General features: G+C 40.5%; 1 protein-coding gene across 5 annotated transcripts in view; it reads right to left on the reverse strand.

Moving 5' to 3' along the window:
- The window catches only part of KLHL5 (kelch like family member 5), a 246,063-nt gene that overhangs the window by 120,683 nt on the left and 109,547 nt on the right, over positions 1 to 15,833 (reverse strand). The window contains exon 1 of one of the 5 annotated variants that reach the window (XM_029589356.1): positions 14,355 to 14,375. The exons of the other annotated variants lie outside the window; for them this stretch is intronic. Coding sequence (XP_029445216.1) covers positions 14,355 to 14,356 — 2 coding nt within the window. The 5' untranslated portion in view covers positions 14,357 to 14,375. Of the gene's footprint in view, positions 1 to 14,354; positions 14,376 to 15,833 lie in introns of those variants that run through there. 5 annotated transcript variants of the gene reach the window in all.

A 15,833-nucleotide genomic window follows, 5' to 3' on the forward strand; every position in this document is an offset into this window, starting at 1 on the left:
CACAGAAATCAGAGTTGCTCTGGCATAGTAGGGGGCAACATCCATTAACTATTTGGCCCTCTATACCCTAAGAAAAGAGGTGATGAGTTTGGGAGACCAGTTAGATTGCATGCTTTCAATGGACTCACAAGTTTCATCGGTGGAGAGGTTATCTTTTTGCGTCTTGTGCTTGGGACAGCAAATTGTGCTCATTGCTAGGGAATAAAGATTTGGCATCTGTGATTCATGTTTTGACTATTAAAAAGATTGATTACTGCAATTCTCTTTAAAATGGATACCACTGAAAAGTCTGAGACTTCAGCTCCTCCAAAATACCACTTGGTGCAAAAAGTACAGATCACATTATTATTATTTAATTTGAATGACCACTAATCAAAGTCATCAAAGCAGTTTAATGTGTACAATTCTGGTCGTCGCATCTCAAAAAAGATATAATTGCGATGGAGAAGGTACAGAGAAGGACGACCAAAATGATAAGGGGCATGGAACAGCTCCCCTATGAGGAAAGACTAATGAGGTTAGGACTTTTCAGCTTGGAGAAGAGTCGGCTGAGGGGGGATATAATAGAGGTGTTTAAAATCATGAGAAGTCTAGAAGGGTAGATGTGAATCGGTTATTTACACTTTCGGATAATAGAAAGACTAAGGGGCACTCCATGAAGTTAGCATGGGGCACATTTAAAACTAATCGGAGAAAGTTCTTTTTCACTCAACGCACAATTAAACTCTGGAATTTGTTGCCAGAGGATGTGGTTAGTGCAGTTATTATAGCTGTGTTTAAAAAAGGATTGGATAAGTTCTTGGAGGAGAAGTCCATTACCTGCTATTAATTAAGTTGACTTAGAAAATAGCCACTGCTAAAACTAGCAACAGTAACATGGAACAGACTTAGTTTTTGGGTACTTGCCAGGTTCTTATGGCCTGGTTTGGCCTGTGCTGGAAACAGGACGCTGGGCTTGATGGACCCTTGGTCTGACCCAGTATGGCATATTCTTATGTTCTTACATAAAACCAGTTAAAAATTAAGAAATATTGCAAAAAACACTAAAAACTAAGATTAAAAAAGCAACTTAAAATCTTAAGCAAATAAAATAAACTAAACCAGGCTATAAAACAAAATATAATACAAGAAAAACTAAAAATCTAATGTTTGGGAGAAAAACCATGTTTGCATTTTCTGAATTTTATATACAGTTTTTTCCTTCCTAATGACCAGAGAGGTAGATAGAGCCATAGCCAGACATTTTTGGCACCTTTGACCAAGTGAAAAAGTGCCCCCTCAATCTGTTACAAAATACGACAACCACCAGGGGATTTCTTCCCCATTTTAGATTCCCCCAATATACTTCATCTGTTCATTGCCGTGACAGTTTTGGGCTGGGGTCATGTATCCAGGACTTAGGTAAGGGTATTAGGTGCCCTAGGCAAACCTTTAGTTTACTCCCCTCCTCCACTTCTACTCCCATTACACTCCTATATACCAGCATCAGCTCTGACACAGTATCTTCCACCCCACCCCTGAACCCTAACTGCCCCCTTCTCTGTCTTCCCCACCTAGCCCCAGCAAACCCTTGTCTTTCTGTGCCGCCCTCTCTCTCTTCTTTCTAGTCATCAAATTCTTCTTGCACAGTGGATCAATATTGGCATCTCTGGCCAGGTCCTTAAATGGTTTCAATCATATTTAAGCAAACATACGCAACAGATATTTATTTATTTTAAGTTTTTTTATACCGATTTTCCTGCATAAAATGCATATCAAACCGGTTTACAATGAAACAGAATGAGCAGGAAGTAAAATTCCTTAGTCTAATATGAATCAGTTTTACTACACCCTCATGGTGGCCCATAGAATCTGGAATGCCTCAGGGTACATCATTATTGGCCTATTAAGAGGTAGATTTTAAAAACCTTGCGCACACATAATCGGCCACATATTCGCGTAAGTAGGCCGTGCAGGAGCTATGCAAATTTTAAATAGCCAGAAAGAGTGCACGTGTATAGATATATGCATGCCCAGAAAAAGTAGTCTGAAAAGGGGTACGGCATGGGCGTTCCAGCAATGATGCACGTAACCCCTAATTTTCCTCAGCCGGCGCATGTATGTTACAGCTCCTCAGATGGCGTAAGAGTCGGGGGATAAAGATGGAGAGGCCCTCATTATAAGGCTCAGTCTAACACTCAATATGTGGACTATTGTAAGGGGGCACTTTGATACGGGGTGAGTTTTCGAGAGGTGAGCTGGGGTTTGGGAGATGTTGTTACAGACACATTCAGAGGTATTCATTGAAAAATTCACATCATTAAAGAATTTGACTGTGATTTTGCAAAGTATGGATTCAAATTCACTCTGCTATATGAGCCGGATTTTCAAAAGGTTACACGCGCCGGGTCTATTTTCAAAAGGCCCGGCGGCGCATGTAAAGCCCCGGGACACGTGTAAGTCCCGGGGCTTGAAAAAATGGACGGTCCAGGGGCGGAGACAGAGGCCTCTGCACAGCTGCTTGGCCAGCGCGCACAACTTACTTCAGCCCCAGGGCTGAAGTAAGTTTAGAAATAAAAAAAGAAACCATCAAAGGTAGGGGGGAAAGGGAAGGGAAGGGAAGGTGGGGTGGGGGGTGTAAGGAAGTTCCCTCCGAGACTGCTCTGATTTCGGAGGGAACAGAGGAAGGCAGCGCGGCTCGGAGCGCACATGTTATAAAATCGGGCGCACATGTAGGCCGCACGCGCATGTTATAAAATCTACCCCTATGCTTTTTGAATTTGTCTTATTCAGACCTGAACCCTACATGTACCTGAACCCTACATGAATCTTGGATTTCCACATATGTGTGATGGCCCTTTCGCCACGTTTTGCTTGGTTACACCTATCCCATTGCCATATGTAACCCTATAAACGTTCTTCAATCCCATCTTCTTTGAACACTGACAAAAAGTACTTTTCTAGTATTTCTCCTTGTTACTTTCTGTCCGTACCTCTTTTTTACTTCTCAGTTTTGCAATTTTACCTCTGCACTTCCCCCTTTCATTGACATATCTGTAAAGTCTTGCCACCTTTATTTACTGCCATTGTAAGTTTTTCTTCTGTCCATTTGTTGCTTTTCCATATATTGCTCCCTTCTTTCTCATTCTGAGATCTCTTATGAACGATAATTTTGTTTTCCTCAACTTTTTCGGTCAATTCTTTGAAAACTATCATGGTCTCCTACTCTTTTTTATTTTCCCCACTGGAAACACTCACTGTTGTAAAGCTGAATTTTATGACCTGCAGGAATCCACCAATGAAGACAGTATTTGTAGACCTTAACATCCTTGTAAACCAACACTAATAAAGTGCACACATAATATAGCACCAAAAATAAACCTACAACATATTAGCTAGAGGTATCTTTTTATATTTTTTTGAAGTTTCAAGGATACTGTCAATATACTGTTTGAAGATCTAGAGACAGGAGGTTTTCTTTTTATCGATTTTTATGTTCAACATATAGCTGAGAAGACAGCAATCCTGAATAATTTAATAGCAGGAAGCTGTTTTAGAGTAAAAATAACTGTCACACAACATTATCCCATAAATTCTTTATTCTGTTATATGACCAAATTACAATAGGACACCAAGTGATTTGCATAGCCTTTAGGCCTTAGTTATATCACTATGAAAATATGCTTTAAATAAGATGAAAATAAATATTAAAAAACCCCACCTTGTGAACTATCAGTGGCTTAAAATTGTAAACACATGCAGTGCTAAAAAGTTTTTAAAATATCTTCTATATATTTAAGGTAGCCAGCATGTAGAAGATAAGCATGTTATTCAGTTCACTGGTACAAGTGCGAACCCCCACTATATGTTAATATTTTTGTGAGGGGAAGTGAGGGAATAAAACCTATTTTGTTGTTTTAACCGTTGCTGCATCTCCAATTTTGTAGTAGAAGATTTATTTATTTATTTATTGTTTTTGTTATACCGAGTTTCATGATAGGCATCACATCAACCCGGTTTACAAATAACAAGGAGTGTAAAGCATAACGTAACGTAAAAAACAATATTTTCAATAAGAACCTTGAACTTTAAATACAGTGAATCAGAAAAAGGGAGAGGGAAAGTTACAAAAAACAAGATAAATGAACTTTTAAATTAAGGATGGTATTTTGTTAGATTATTTTCTGCTGATGTAATTTTAGATATTTACTGCTTGTTATTGAACTTATATTCTTGTTCTAAACTACCTTGGGGTCTCTCCTTCAGGTGAGGAAGGAGATATATAAAAGTGAATGTTATACTTTCCCAGGAGTTTTTCCTGCTTAAGTTTTGTGGGAAGTGTGTATCTGTCAGTTCTGGGAAATGTGCATATCTGATAGCTTTGTATTTTGCATAGTACAGGAAATGCATTTCTCTTTCTCTGGTATTGCACTGCAAGCAGAGTCAGGCTCTTTGGGGTAACCAGTTCAGCTTTTGTCTAAATATTTCCATTTCCAATTCTAATTTGCGGCCATTTATTCTGTAGTTGGTAAGGGTCTATTTATCTGTGTTTTGCATGTGTGACAAGTTGAGTTAATCTGTTAGCATGTTGTTTCTGGTAGAGATTTGTAGCAGTCCAGTTAGTTCTGATTTCCAATCTGCACTTCCCAATTGGAGGGTTATTGCATACTAGTGCAGTTTCTCAACCTTTCATGACTAATGTTCCCCCTTTCAAGCTTTTTAAATTTGTTAATTAAGTTGCCTTAGTTTTTTGGTACTTGCCAGGTTCTTATGGCCTGGATTGGCCACTGTTGGAAACAGGATGCTGGGCTTGATGGACCCTTGGTCTGACCCAGTATGGCATGTTCTTATGTTGTGTACTCTTAGGGTCATAAAAATTCAAAAGAGCACAGAAAATATCTTCAGTTATTATATTTTAATTTTTTGCTCATTTATGTGTCAGTTTTATGTTATGTATGATTTTAATAGGGCAATGTTCTTCATCGGCAGTATATAAGAAATTTAAATAAATACTATAGTCGCAGATTTAGAGGCAGCCATAGAAGAATCTGACTTGAATGTAGTGGCTGTCACAGAGACATGGTACATGGAAAACCACGACAGGGATATAGTTATACTGGGCTACAATCTATTCAGGAAGGACAGGGTAGGAATAAAGGAAGGAGAAGTAGTACTATATATTAAAAACCAGATCTGCTGGCTTATAAGGTAAGGAGGCGGCACAGTGGGCTAATCTGGAAAAAAGGAATGGAATATCTATTTATATTATTTATTTAAGGGTTTTAAAAATATACCGACATTTATAGGACATATCATGCCGGTTTACAATCAATTTTGTAGCAAGGAAAAAAATTACAAATAACAGGGAGAGGGGAAGGGGAGCAGGAATGGAAAAGGGATTGGGCATCCAATCCCTTTTCCATTCCTGCTCCCCTTCCCCTTCCCCTTATATTATATATATATATATATATATATATATATATATATATATATATATTAGTTATATATATTATATATTAATTATATTAGTGTAATATTTAGAGCTCCATCGCAGACAAAATAGATAGATAGCAATTAAATAAAGGGCATTCACAAAATATGAAAGGAGAGGTGTTATTGCTAGGTGATTTCAGTCTGCTAGATGTTGATTAGGACATCTCAGCTGTGGTATCTTCTAGAAGCAGGGAGATCCTAGATTCTCTTCAGTGAGAAGTGTTCTGTCAACTAGTAAAAGAACACATATAGGAGGGCTTGAAACTTGACCTGATGCTTACCAATGGAGAGAATATTTTCAATGCCACAGCGAGAGATCATCTGGGATCCAGTGATCACTGAACATAAGAACATAAGAAATTGCCATGTTGGGTCAGACCAAGGGTCCCATCAAGCCCAGCATCCTGTTTCCAACAGAGGCCAAAACCAGGCCACAAGAACCTGGCAATTACTCAAACACTAAGAAGAACCCATGCTATGATGCAATTAATAGCAGTGGCTATTCCCTAAGTATAATTGATTAATAGCCATTAATGGCCTTCTCCTCCAAGAACTTATCCAAACCTTTTTTGAACCCAGCTACACTAACTGCACTAACCATATCCTCTGGCAACAAATTCCAGAGCTTTATTGTGCATTGAGTGAAAAAGAATTTTCTCTGATTAGTCTTAAATGTGCTACTTGTTAACTTCATGGAATGCCCCCTAGTCCTTCTATTATTCGAAAGTGTAAATAACTGAGTCACATCTACTCGTTCAAGACCTCTCATGATCTTAAAGACCTCTATCATATCCCCCCTCAGCAGTCTCTTCTCCAAGCTGAACAGCCCCAACCTCTTCAGCCTATCCTCATAGGGGAGCTGTTCCATCCCCTTTATCATTTTGGTTGCCCTTCTCTGTACCTTCTCTATCGCATCTATATCTTTTTTGAGATGCGGCGACCAGAATTGTACACAGTATTCAAGGTGCGGTCTCACCATGGAGCGATACAGAGGCATTATGACATTTTCCGTTCTATTAACCATTCCTTTCCTAATAATTCCTAACATTCTATTTGCTTTTTTGACTGCTGCAGCACACTGAGCCGACGATTTTAAAGTATTATCCACTATGATGCCTAGATCTTTTTCCTGGGTGGTAGCTCCTAATATGGAACCTAACATCATGTAACTACAGCAAGGGTTATTTTTCCCCTATATGCAACACCTTGCACTTGTCCACATTAAATTTCATCTGCCATTTGGATGCCCAATCTTCCAGTCTTGCAAGGTCCTCCTGTAATGTTTCACAGTCTGCTTGTGATTTAACTACTCTGAATAAGTTTGTATCATCTGCAAATTTGATAACCTCACTCGTTGTATTCCTTTCCAGATCATATATATATATATATATATATATATATATTGAAAAGCACCGGTCCAAGTACAGATCCCCGAGGCACGCCACTGTTTACCCTTTTCCACTGAGAAAATTGACCATTTAATCCTACTCTCTGTTTCCTGTCTTTTAACCAGTTTGTAATCCACGAAAGGACATCGCCTCCTATCCCATGACTTTTTAGTTATCTTAGAAGCCTCTCATGAGGGACTTTGTCAAACGCCTTCTGAAAATCCAAGTACACTACATCTACCGGTTCACCTTTATCCACATGTTTATTAACCCCTTAAAAAAAAAAAGAAGCAGATTTGTTAGGCAAGACTTCCCTTGGGTAAATCCATGTTGACTGTGTCCCATTAAATCATGTCTTTCTAAATGCTCTACGATTTTGATCTTGAGAATAGTTTCCACTATTTTTCCCGGCACTGAAGTCAGGCTCACTGGTCTATAGTTACCCGGATCGCCCCTGGAGCCTTTTTTTAAATATTGGGGTTACATTGTCCACCCTCCAGTCTTCAGGTACAGTGGATGATCTTAATGATAGGTTATAAATTTTAACTAATAGATCAGAAATTTCATTTTTTAGTTCCTTCAGAACCCTAGGATGCATACCATCCGGTCCAGGTGATTTGCTACTCTTTAGTTTGTCAATCTGGCCTACTACATCTTCCAGGTTCACAGTGATTTTGTTCAGTTCGTCTGACTCATCACCCCTGAAAACCATCTCTGGAACTGGCATCTCCCCAACATCCTCATTAGTAAACACGGAGGCAAAGAATTCATTTAGTCTTTCTACAATGGCCTTATCTTCCCTAAGAGCCCCTTTAACCCCTCTGTCATCTAATGGTCCAACCGACTCCCTCACAGGTTTCTTGCTTTGGATATATTTTAAAAAGTTTTTATTATGAGTTTTTGCCTCTATGGCCAACTTCATTTCAAATTCTCTCTTCGCCTGTCTTATCAATGTTTTACACTTAACTTGACAATGCTTACGTTTTATCCTATTTTCTTCAGATGGATCCTTCTTCCAATTTTTGAAGGATTTTTTTTGGCTAAAATAGCCTCTTTTACCTCACCTTTTAACCATGATGGTAATCATTTTGCCTTCCTTCCACCTTTCTTAATGGATGATGTGGTTCAGTATTAGAGTGCAGGTGTGGATGGTTCCACGATTTTTCCCAGCATGGATGCCAGACTCACCATTCTATAGTTTTCCAGGTCACCCCGCATCCTTTTAAAGATTGGGTTATATTGGCCAAACTCCAGTCTTCAGGCAAAATGGATGATCCCAACAATAGGTTACAAATTACCAGTAATGGATCTGCAATTTCATTTTTTAGTTCTTTCAGAACTCTAGGGTTTATACCACCTGGTCCAGGTGATTTTCTATTGTTTAGTTTGTCAACCTGCCTTATTGCATCTTCCAATTTCATCATGATTTGTATCACTTCTTCTGAATTATCACCATTGATACAGTTTACAGCACAGGTATCTCTCCAACATCCTTTTCAGTAAACACAGAAGCAAAGAATTATTTCAGTTTTTCCATGATGGCCTTATCTTCCCTAAGTGCCTGTCATGATTTTGCATGCTGTGCATCCTCTCCATGCCCTGATACTGACTACAATATCTCCTCACCAGTAGAGGCCTCCAGTGAGCATTGTTCAGAGCTATCCAAGCCACCTTCTCACTGGCCCTCTGACTCAGCCTGTAGTGCAGCCTTCTCTCCTTCTGGAGACCTCAGTGAGCTTTATTTCCAGCTTTGCCAAGTGCCTCTTCACTGCCTGCACCACACCCAAGCTCCAGCTCTATGTAATCCAGGCTTGCCACTTCACGGAGTCACCCTTGGCTCTTTGACCTGGCTGCTGTTCCTTGTTCTATACCTTGTGGCCTCCAGGCTTTCTTGCTCCTTGTCTTGTGGTCCTCAGACCTTCTGCTATCTTGCTCCCTGCCCTGTGGCCTCTGGGCCTGACCTTATCTTGGTTCTTGCTCTGTGGCCTACCTCCAGACCTCTCCTTGCTTACTGGCGTCAAGTTCTTCTATATCACTGCATTTGTGTTCTTTGTTCTGTATTGCTTTGTCTAGTTCTTGTCCAATCCAGTCCTTGTCTGCCTTGTCTAGTCCTGTCTTGACCAATCCTAGCCTTAGTATCCTTTCCCTGTCTTGCCCCAGCCTGTATCTAGTTCTAGTCCCAATCCCTGCCTAGTTCCAGCTTGTCTGTATCTGTATTCAGTCCCAGTCCCAGCTCTGTCCCTTTACCCAGTACTGACTCAGCCTTGCTCCAGGCTACCCAGCCTGTCCAAGCCTTGGGCCCCCCACCCACCAAAATTGGGTTAAATTGTGTATATATATATATATGTGTGTGTGTGTGTGTGTATGTATGAAGAGATGTTTCTCACCAACCAACAAGCTGTTGAACCATTTTCCAAAAATCAGGCAATAACGCTGCCAGTCAGAAGCTCAAAATTTCAGTTTTGATTCTCTTCAGGTTGCTGATAGGAGCAGTCAGATATACACAAACACAAAGAGAGGCAGATACCACACCACATCCAGATGAGCACCTCAAGGTAACAGCAGCACAAAGTCCTTCCACTGCCAGACTCATTGTAAAAAAGACATTCAAAATCTATGCTGCAAACTTACTACGTAACAGAACGTAACACCAAGAATCCTACGTATGAAAAAACAGCACTGTAAATATACTGAGTCCCAGAATATCAATACAGCATCTACTGAGGAAGCAAAACAAACCCGATTGCTATAGATCCCTCCACAGATATTACACACTAGCAAAATCTCTCCCCTTGGTCGCATGCACGGAGAAGAGACAGATCTTCACCAAATACAGAACAAAAGGATCACAAATTAGAACTAGCAATATGCAGCCAAAAACTAAAATGGAAACTCTGTCTACAGTGTAACAATGATAGAACCTTCCTCATAAAACAGTAAATTCAAGAAACATACAGCATCAATTATAATAAAATAATACTATTAAAAGAATAAATATTTCAAAACTACTGATAAACAGAACAACTATTAAAGTCAGATACATTTTTTTTTAATTTCTAAAGCGCCAATAAAATATTTCAAAACAGCACACATATCAAATACAACCCAATAATTAAAACTGAGGATAAAAAAGACCCTGCTGTCCATACCTGGGAACTTTATTTCCAGTCACCCTGAGATTTTCGAGGATTAGGGGGGCTAGGGAGACACCCAAACTTTATCCTCTCTCGCTCACATACACATGTTCATTCTCTCTCACACATACATGCATGCTCTCATACATACCCACATACTCTCAAACTGGGTCTAAGTACATCTCCTCCTCCAGGCACACAAAAGCTCTTACTCCTCCAGATTCCTTCATTCACACACATGCTGTCACCCACACAGAGCCCAGGCAGACACCCATTCATTCTCACACACACACACACACAGACCAATCCCCAGGCAGGCACCCATTCTCTCTCACACACACACACACATCAATCCCCAGGCAGGCACCCATTCTCACAACTACAAGCTCCCATTCATACATGTACACACACTGAAGGCTGGCCCCTTCTGCTTTGCTGGCAGCCTCTCTCATTCCTGCTGCCGCTGTCACCGTCACCAGTGCTGTATGGCTGTTGGGGAAGAGCCAATCACTCGTCGCTGCTTCTGGCACTGAAGCCCGATCTGCTGCCTGTTCCTCTATCAGGTCCCACGATATAAAAAACTGGCAGGACTAGCTCTTCCTCCATGCTGATCTCGTGCATTGCGAGATCAGCATAGAGAAAGTGCTACTCTCGTGAGTTCTAATACTGTGGGGGCCTGCACAGATGGGGTGTCCTTCTCTGCTCAGCCGCTAGTGGGAGCAGGTCCATCCGCGGCTGCATGCACTGCATGGCCTCTCTCCTTCCAGTCCTTAAGTCAAATTTGATCGTACTATGATCACTGTTGCTGAGCAGGTCTACCACCATTACCTCTCATACCAAATCCTGCATGCCACTAAGAATTAGGTCTAAAATGGATCCCTTTCTCATCAGTTTCCGGACCAACTGCTCCATTTATTTATTTATTTAAAAACTTTTATATACCGGTATTAGTATGCATACATCATACCGGTTTTCAATGTAACTTAAAAGGCAGAAATTACAATGAACAGGGAGGGCGAACAAGGAGGAGTATACAAAGAGCAGGAGGTGGAGGAATTAAAGCAATAAATAAAACTGCAACGGACTATTTACAGGAATATACAAGGCGTAGGCAAGATACTTGCGGAAGTCAGTGTACTTAATCAGGGTAGGCTTGTCGGAAGAGCCATGTTTTAAGTTTTTTTCTGAACTTGGCGTAACATGGCTCTAGCCTGAGAGTGGTAGGGAGGGCGTTCCATTGTTTAGGGCCTGCAATGGATAGTGCACGGTCCCTAGTAGAGGAGAGGTGGGCTTTTTTCAAAGGGGGAATGGAGAGGGTGCCTTTGTTGACAGTGCGAGTGGGTCGTTCAGTGCGTATAGGACGAAAGGGTTCATCCAACCAACTGGAATTGTGCGAGTGGATGGACTTGTGCACTATGGTTAGAATTTTGAAGAGAATTCGGGATGCGATGGGGAGCCAGTGGAGTTCTTTGAGTATAGGGGTAATGTGATCAGCTTTCCTTGAGTTGGTGATGACCCTGGCGATGGCATTCTGGAGCATTTGTAAGGGCTTGGTGGTGGAGGAGGGTAGGCCGAGGAAGAGGGCATTACAGTAGTCCAGCTTTGAGGAAAGGGTGGCTTGGACGACGGTGTAGCAGACATTTATTTCATCTAGAAACTTTACCTCCCTAGTATGTCCTGATGTGACATTTATCCAGTCAGTATTTGGGTAACTGAAATCTCCCATTATTACTCTACTGCCAAATTTGTTAGCTTCCCTAATCTCTATTAGCTTTTCATCGTCCATCTGTTCATTTTGGCCAGACGGACAGTAGCACACCTCCATCATTAAAAACTCTTCCCAGCACACATGGAATGTCCATCCATAAGGATTCTTCAGTGCATTTAGTCTTCTGCAGTATCGTTATTCTGCTGGACTCTATGACACCCCTAACAAAGTGCCACCCCTCCCCCACCAAGTTGATCAACTCTGTCATCATGCTATAATTTGCACCCTGGTATAGCACTGTCTCATTGGATATCCTCTTTCCACCAGATCTCTGAGATGACAATTTATGTCTGCTTCTTCAATCAGTGCTATATGTTCTAACCCATCTTACTTTTTAGACTTCTGGGATTTCTAAGTGTGGTTTTTGTTGGTATTAAAAATCTGCTTATCACTTGACAGGATCTTAACTAAGTGGTTCTTTACTTTCAGGAAACACAAAATAAACAAGGAAACTCCAAAAACAACCCGGTTACCAATCCTAACATTATTTTTTGACAGTATGAGCTTATTAATTACAGTGGCCGCTGTTCCTTCAGGAGAGAATGAAGAGAATTCTATTGCTCTCTCTCCCTGCCCTCCCTTTCATTAAAGCCAGTTGCCTCATCCAGCCATTCCTTACATTTTCAGAGAGCCCATTAGTGGGACTGGTGAGCAAAGCGAGCAGGGGCACAGCCCCTAGTATATAGCTCAAAATGTAAATCATTTCTATACAATAAAACAAAAGCTCATATCGGAACCCAAAACTGAAGTGTTCAGTCTCCCTTCACTGCAGAGTTGTAGCTCCACATAAAAAAAAAAGCCACCTAAAGTCTGCTGTATTTCAGTACATTTGACTTTTAATGTGTCACGGTGCTTTACATGACAAATTCTCTGGGTTGTACTTTACTGGGGCAATTTTAAAACTGGTGTATTGCTTGCAGGCCTGAAAGTATTTTGCACAAAGCCAACACCATAAAACACTGTGGGGATTTCAAAATGAAATCCTCAAGCATTGTCTGCCAACTTAGCCCCCCCCCTCCACTTTGCAATGTATGTGGAACTGCATGGGGTGGGAGGAGGGCAGTTTGCAATTAAGGATTAGTTACCCAGGCAAAATCGTTTGAAAACTCATCTCTGTATGATTAGCAAGAGATTCACAGTAGTCTCATGATGTACTGTTATATATGGTGTAGGTGTAGCAAACAGTTTTCAAAATAATGCAGTTTATAATGACAACACAGTATGGAAATAGCCCAAAATGGAAGTTTAAATTTGAGCAGACCCAATGGCTCCTAGCAGGTCTACAAATAACCCAGACTTGCAAAGAACTTAAAAAAATAAAATAAAATACTGCGAAAATATTTAAGGAAAACAAATCTGAAGTGAGCCTAGCTTACAGACTATAATATATATGTAAGACATAGATTTATTACAGTACATAAACATGGTGCGTCACAAAAGCACATACAGCCTTGCTCACATACACCCAGCCTCAGAAGCAGCCTTGGTAACACAATCGCGAACCTGCAGCCTCGGTCTTCCATGCAAACCTTCAGTCTCAGGCACACAGCCTTATCCACACTATACACACATGCAGCAACAGTGCAATGGTTCTTCTGAAAGGGAGTAAAATGCGCAGGATCTGCCACATGCTGTCATGTCCCCTCCTCATATTATCATCAGTGACGATTATGCTTGTAGTGCATTGTGATGTAGAAAAGTTCCACGCTCCTGTGGCTAAAGTTGTTTCATAGAAAAAGTAAGGGCTTCTGGCACCCTCACCATAGCAAGACTAGTTCTCCTGGGAAGGGAATTCATCATAGCTTAAGGTACACAACTGTGAATCTGCATCGCCACACCACAGCAAACTCATCCAGTTCCCCCTCCTAGCGATGGGTTCAAAATATGATCATATCACCTCCACTTTGTTTACATTACATTGGTTCCTAATCAGTTTCAAAATTCAATATAAACTATTAACAATCGTTCACAAAGTCATGTCAAGGAACAACACGGCATGGCTAGGAGCTTCCCTCCATGTATACAACCCTCAAAGGACATTGAGATCTGTGAAAAAGGTCTTACTTGCTGTCCCAATTATATATCAAACTCATCTAGGTGAGGTTTGTGAATGCGCAATTTCAGTGGCTGGATCACTAATATGGAATACCATGCCAGAACTTCGAGTAACACTTGATTCTAAAGCCTTAAAGAAAAATGAAAAACAAAAAACAAAAAAACCCATAGCTATGTGAACAAGCTTTTTCTAAATAATGTCGCAGTACTATTAGACCTTATGTGCTATAATCGTTACTGAGTGATGTGAGTTTACTCATCCATGCTGATCATATGTTTGTATTTTTATATCCGTTTGTGGTTTTTTTGTATTATATAATTATTTTACGTAGGTTTATTTGGTAACCTGCCACAATCTTTGGAGTGTCGGGTTAAAAATGCTTTTAAATAAATAAATAAACCTCACTCCTTCAGCACAGACAGGCCCAAATCCTCTGGGAGTGGTGAGAAGAGGAGAATCTGCTGCCCTTATGCCTTTACACAGGGCTACATGGTAGGGTCTTGTCAGGGTCACCCCTGTGCCATGAGCCTACTTACATTTTACAAAGGTCTTTGACGCTGTTCCACACAAGCAAGCTGAGCAGCCAGGGGTGAGTCCTAGAATGAAAAAGTGACCAAGTGATAGCTAGCCATCAGAGACCCTGATGCAATAAGATGCACTAGGCTGTGTGCACATCAGTGCATAGCTATGCACACATTATTGTGCATAGTACTTTATTCCCGATGTAGCAAGGAGTTTAATACAGAAAAAATTGGGATACAAACTGAGCAAAAATGTGCACCCAGCTTAAACTAACATTAAACCACAAAATGACTGAAATCATTTGACTAAGTAGAAACTCTTTGATGGTTAAACCACCAGCTCTAGATCTGGCTAACTTTCAAATTAATCCCTCAAATCAAGAACAAGATTTGCTCCTCCATGCAAATCCCAAGCTAATAAAGGAATTAGCTATTACTCCTCAATGCAGAGAGGTGCATAGGTTTAATTCATTTTTATGCTCTTAAAACGTGATCTGTGCCTAGAAGTAAATGTTTTGTGTCCCTAAATCATGTTTTGTAAGCATAAACCAGATCTGTGCTAATTATTTTTTTTTTGCACACTTTTAGGTTTACATGGGGTTTTTTTTACATTCCTGATGCATTTGCATACTATTAGCTTACTGCATCTACAGTTAACTGTTTTTTTTTCAGTGAACATGTTAAAAAGAATATATGCTGAGACACAGCACACATGTTTTTTTCTCCTGTCTTATTACCTTGGGGAAGAGTGGATGGTAACAAGAGTTCCCTCCATGAAGAGGCTGGCCAGAAAGCTACCACTGGTAGTAGTACTTGTGCCTTATCATTAGGAATAGCTTTTTAGAAATTTTAAATCAAATGGTTTGAGCAAGTTTATTTGTGTTCTGCCTACATAACATTTGTGGTATCCACTTGTGTGAGAAAAAATATTCTGCTTTGAGCTATGCCTTTCAGCTATGGAGCAGGACATCCCTTCCTGCCAACCTATTTCCTGCCTTGAAGGGCAGGATTTTCCTGATTGTTCTTTCCTTAAGAGCAAAATACTGTTTCTTGGCAGTTACAAAGAGGAATTTGTTTCTTAAACTTATATTGTCTTTTGGTTCTATTTTTATTCAATTGACATCATTAGTTAGTACTAAGTAGGGAAGTGGTTTGAAAAGACTGACCAAGACTTTTAATTTCTGTTGATGACTGAGCAAATTTGGCCAAGGATTAAACTGAACTAGCGAAGAAAAAGAAAAGTTTGATCATTCAAAGAAAGTAAAGCATTAAATCACTTTCAGGCCGATACAGTAAAGTTCACGGGCGTCCCGGTACGCGCATAGGCCAGTGTCCTGTGCGCGCGATTCAGTAAACTTAAATTTAAATTAGGGCCAGCGGAAAAAAGAAGCGCTAGGGAAACTAGCGCGTCCCTAGCGTCTCTTTTTGGACAGGAGCGGCGGCTGTCAGCGGGTTTGACAGCCGACACTCAATTTTGCCGGCATCGGTTCTTGA

Source organism: Rhinatrema bivittatum, chromosome 1 (genome assembly GCF_901001135.1).
Source record: "Rhinatrema bivittatum chromosome 1, aRhiBiv1.1, whole genome shotgun sequence".
Taxonomy (NCBI): domain Eukaryota; kingdom Metazoa; phylum Chordata; class Amphibia; order Gymnophiona; family Rhinatrematidae; genus Rhinatrema; species Rhinatrema bivittatum.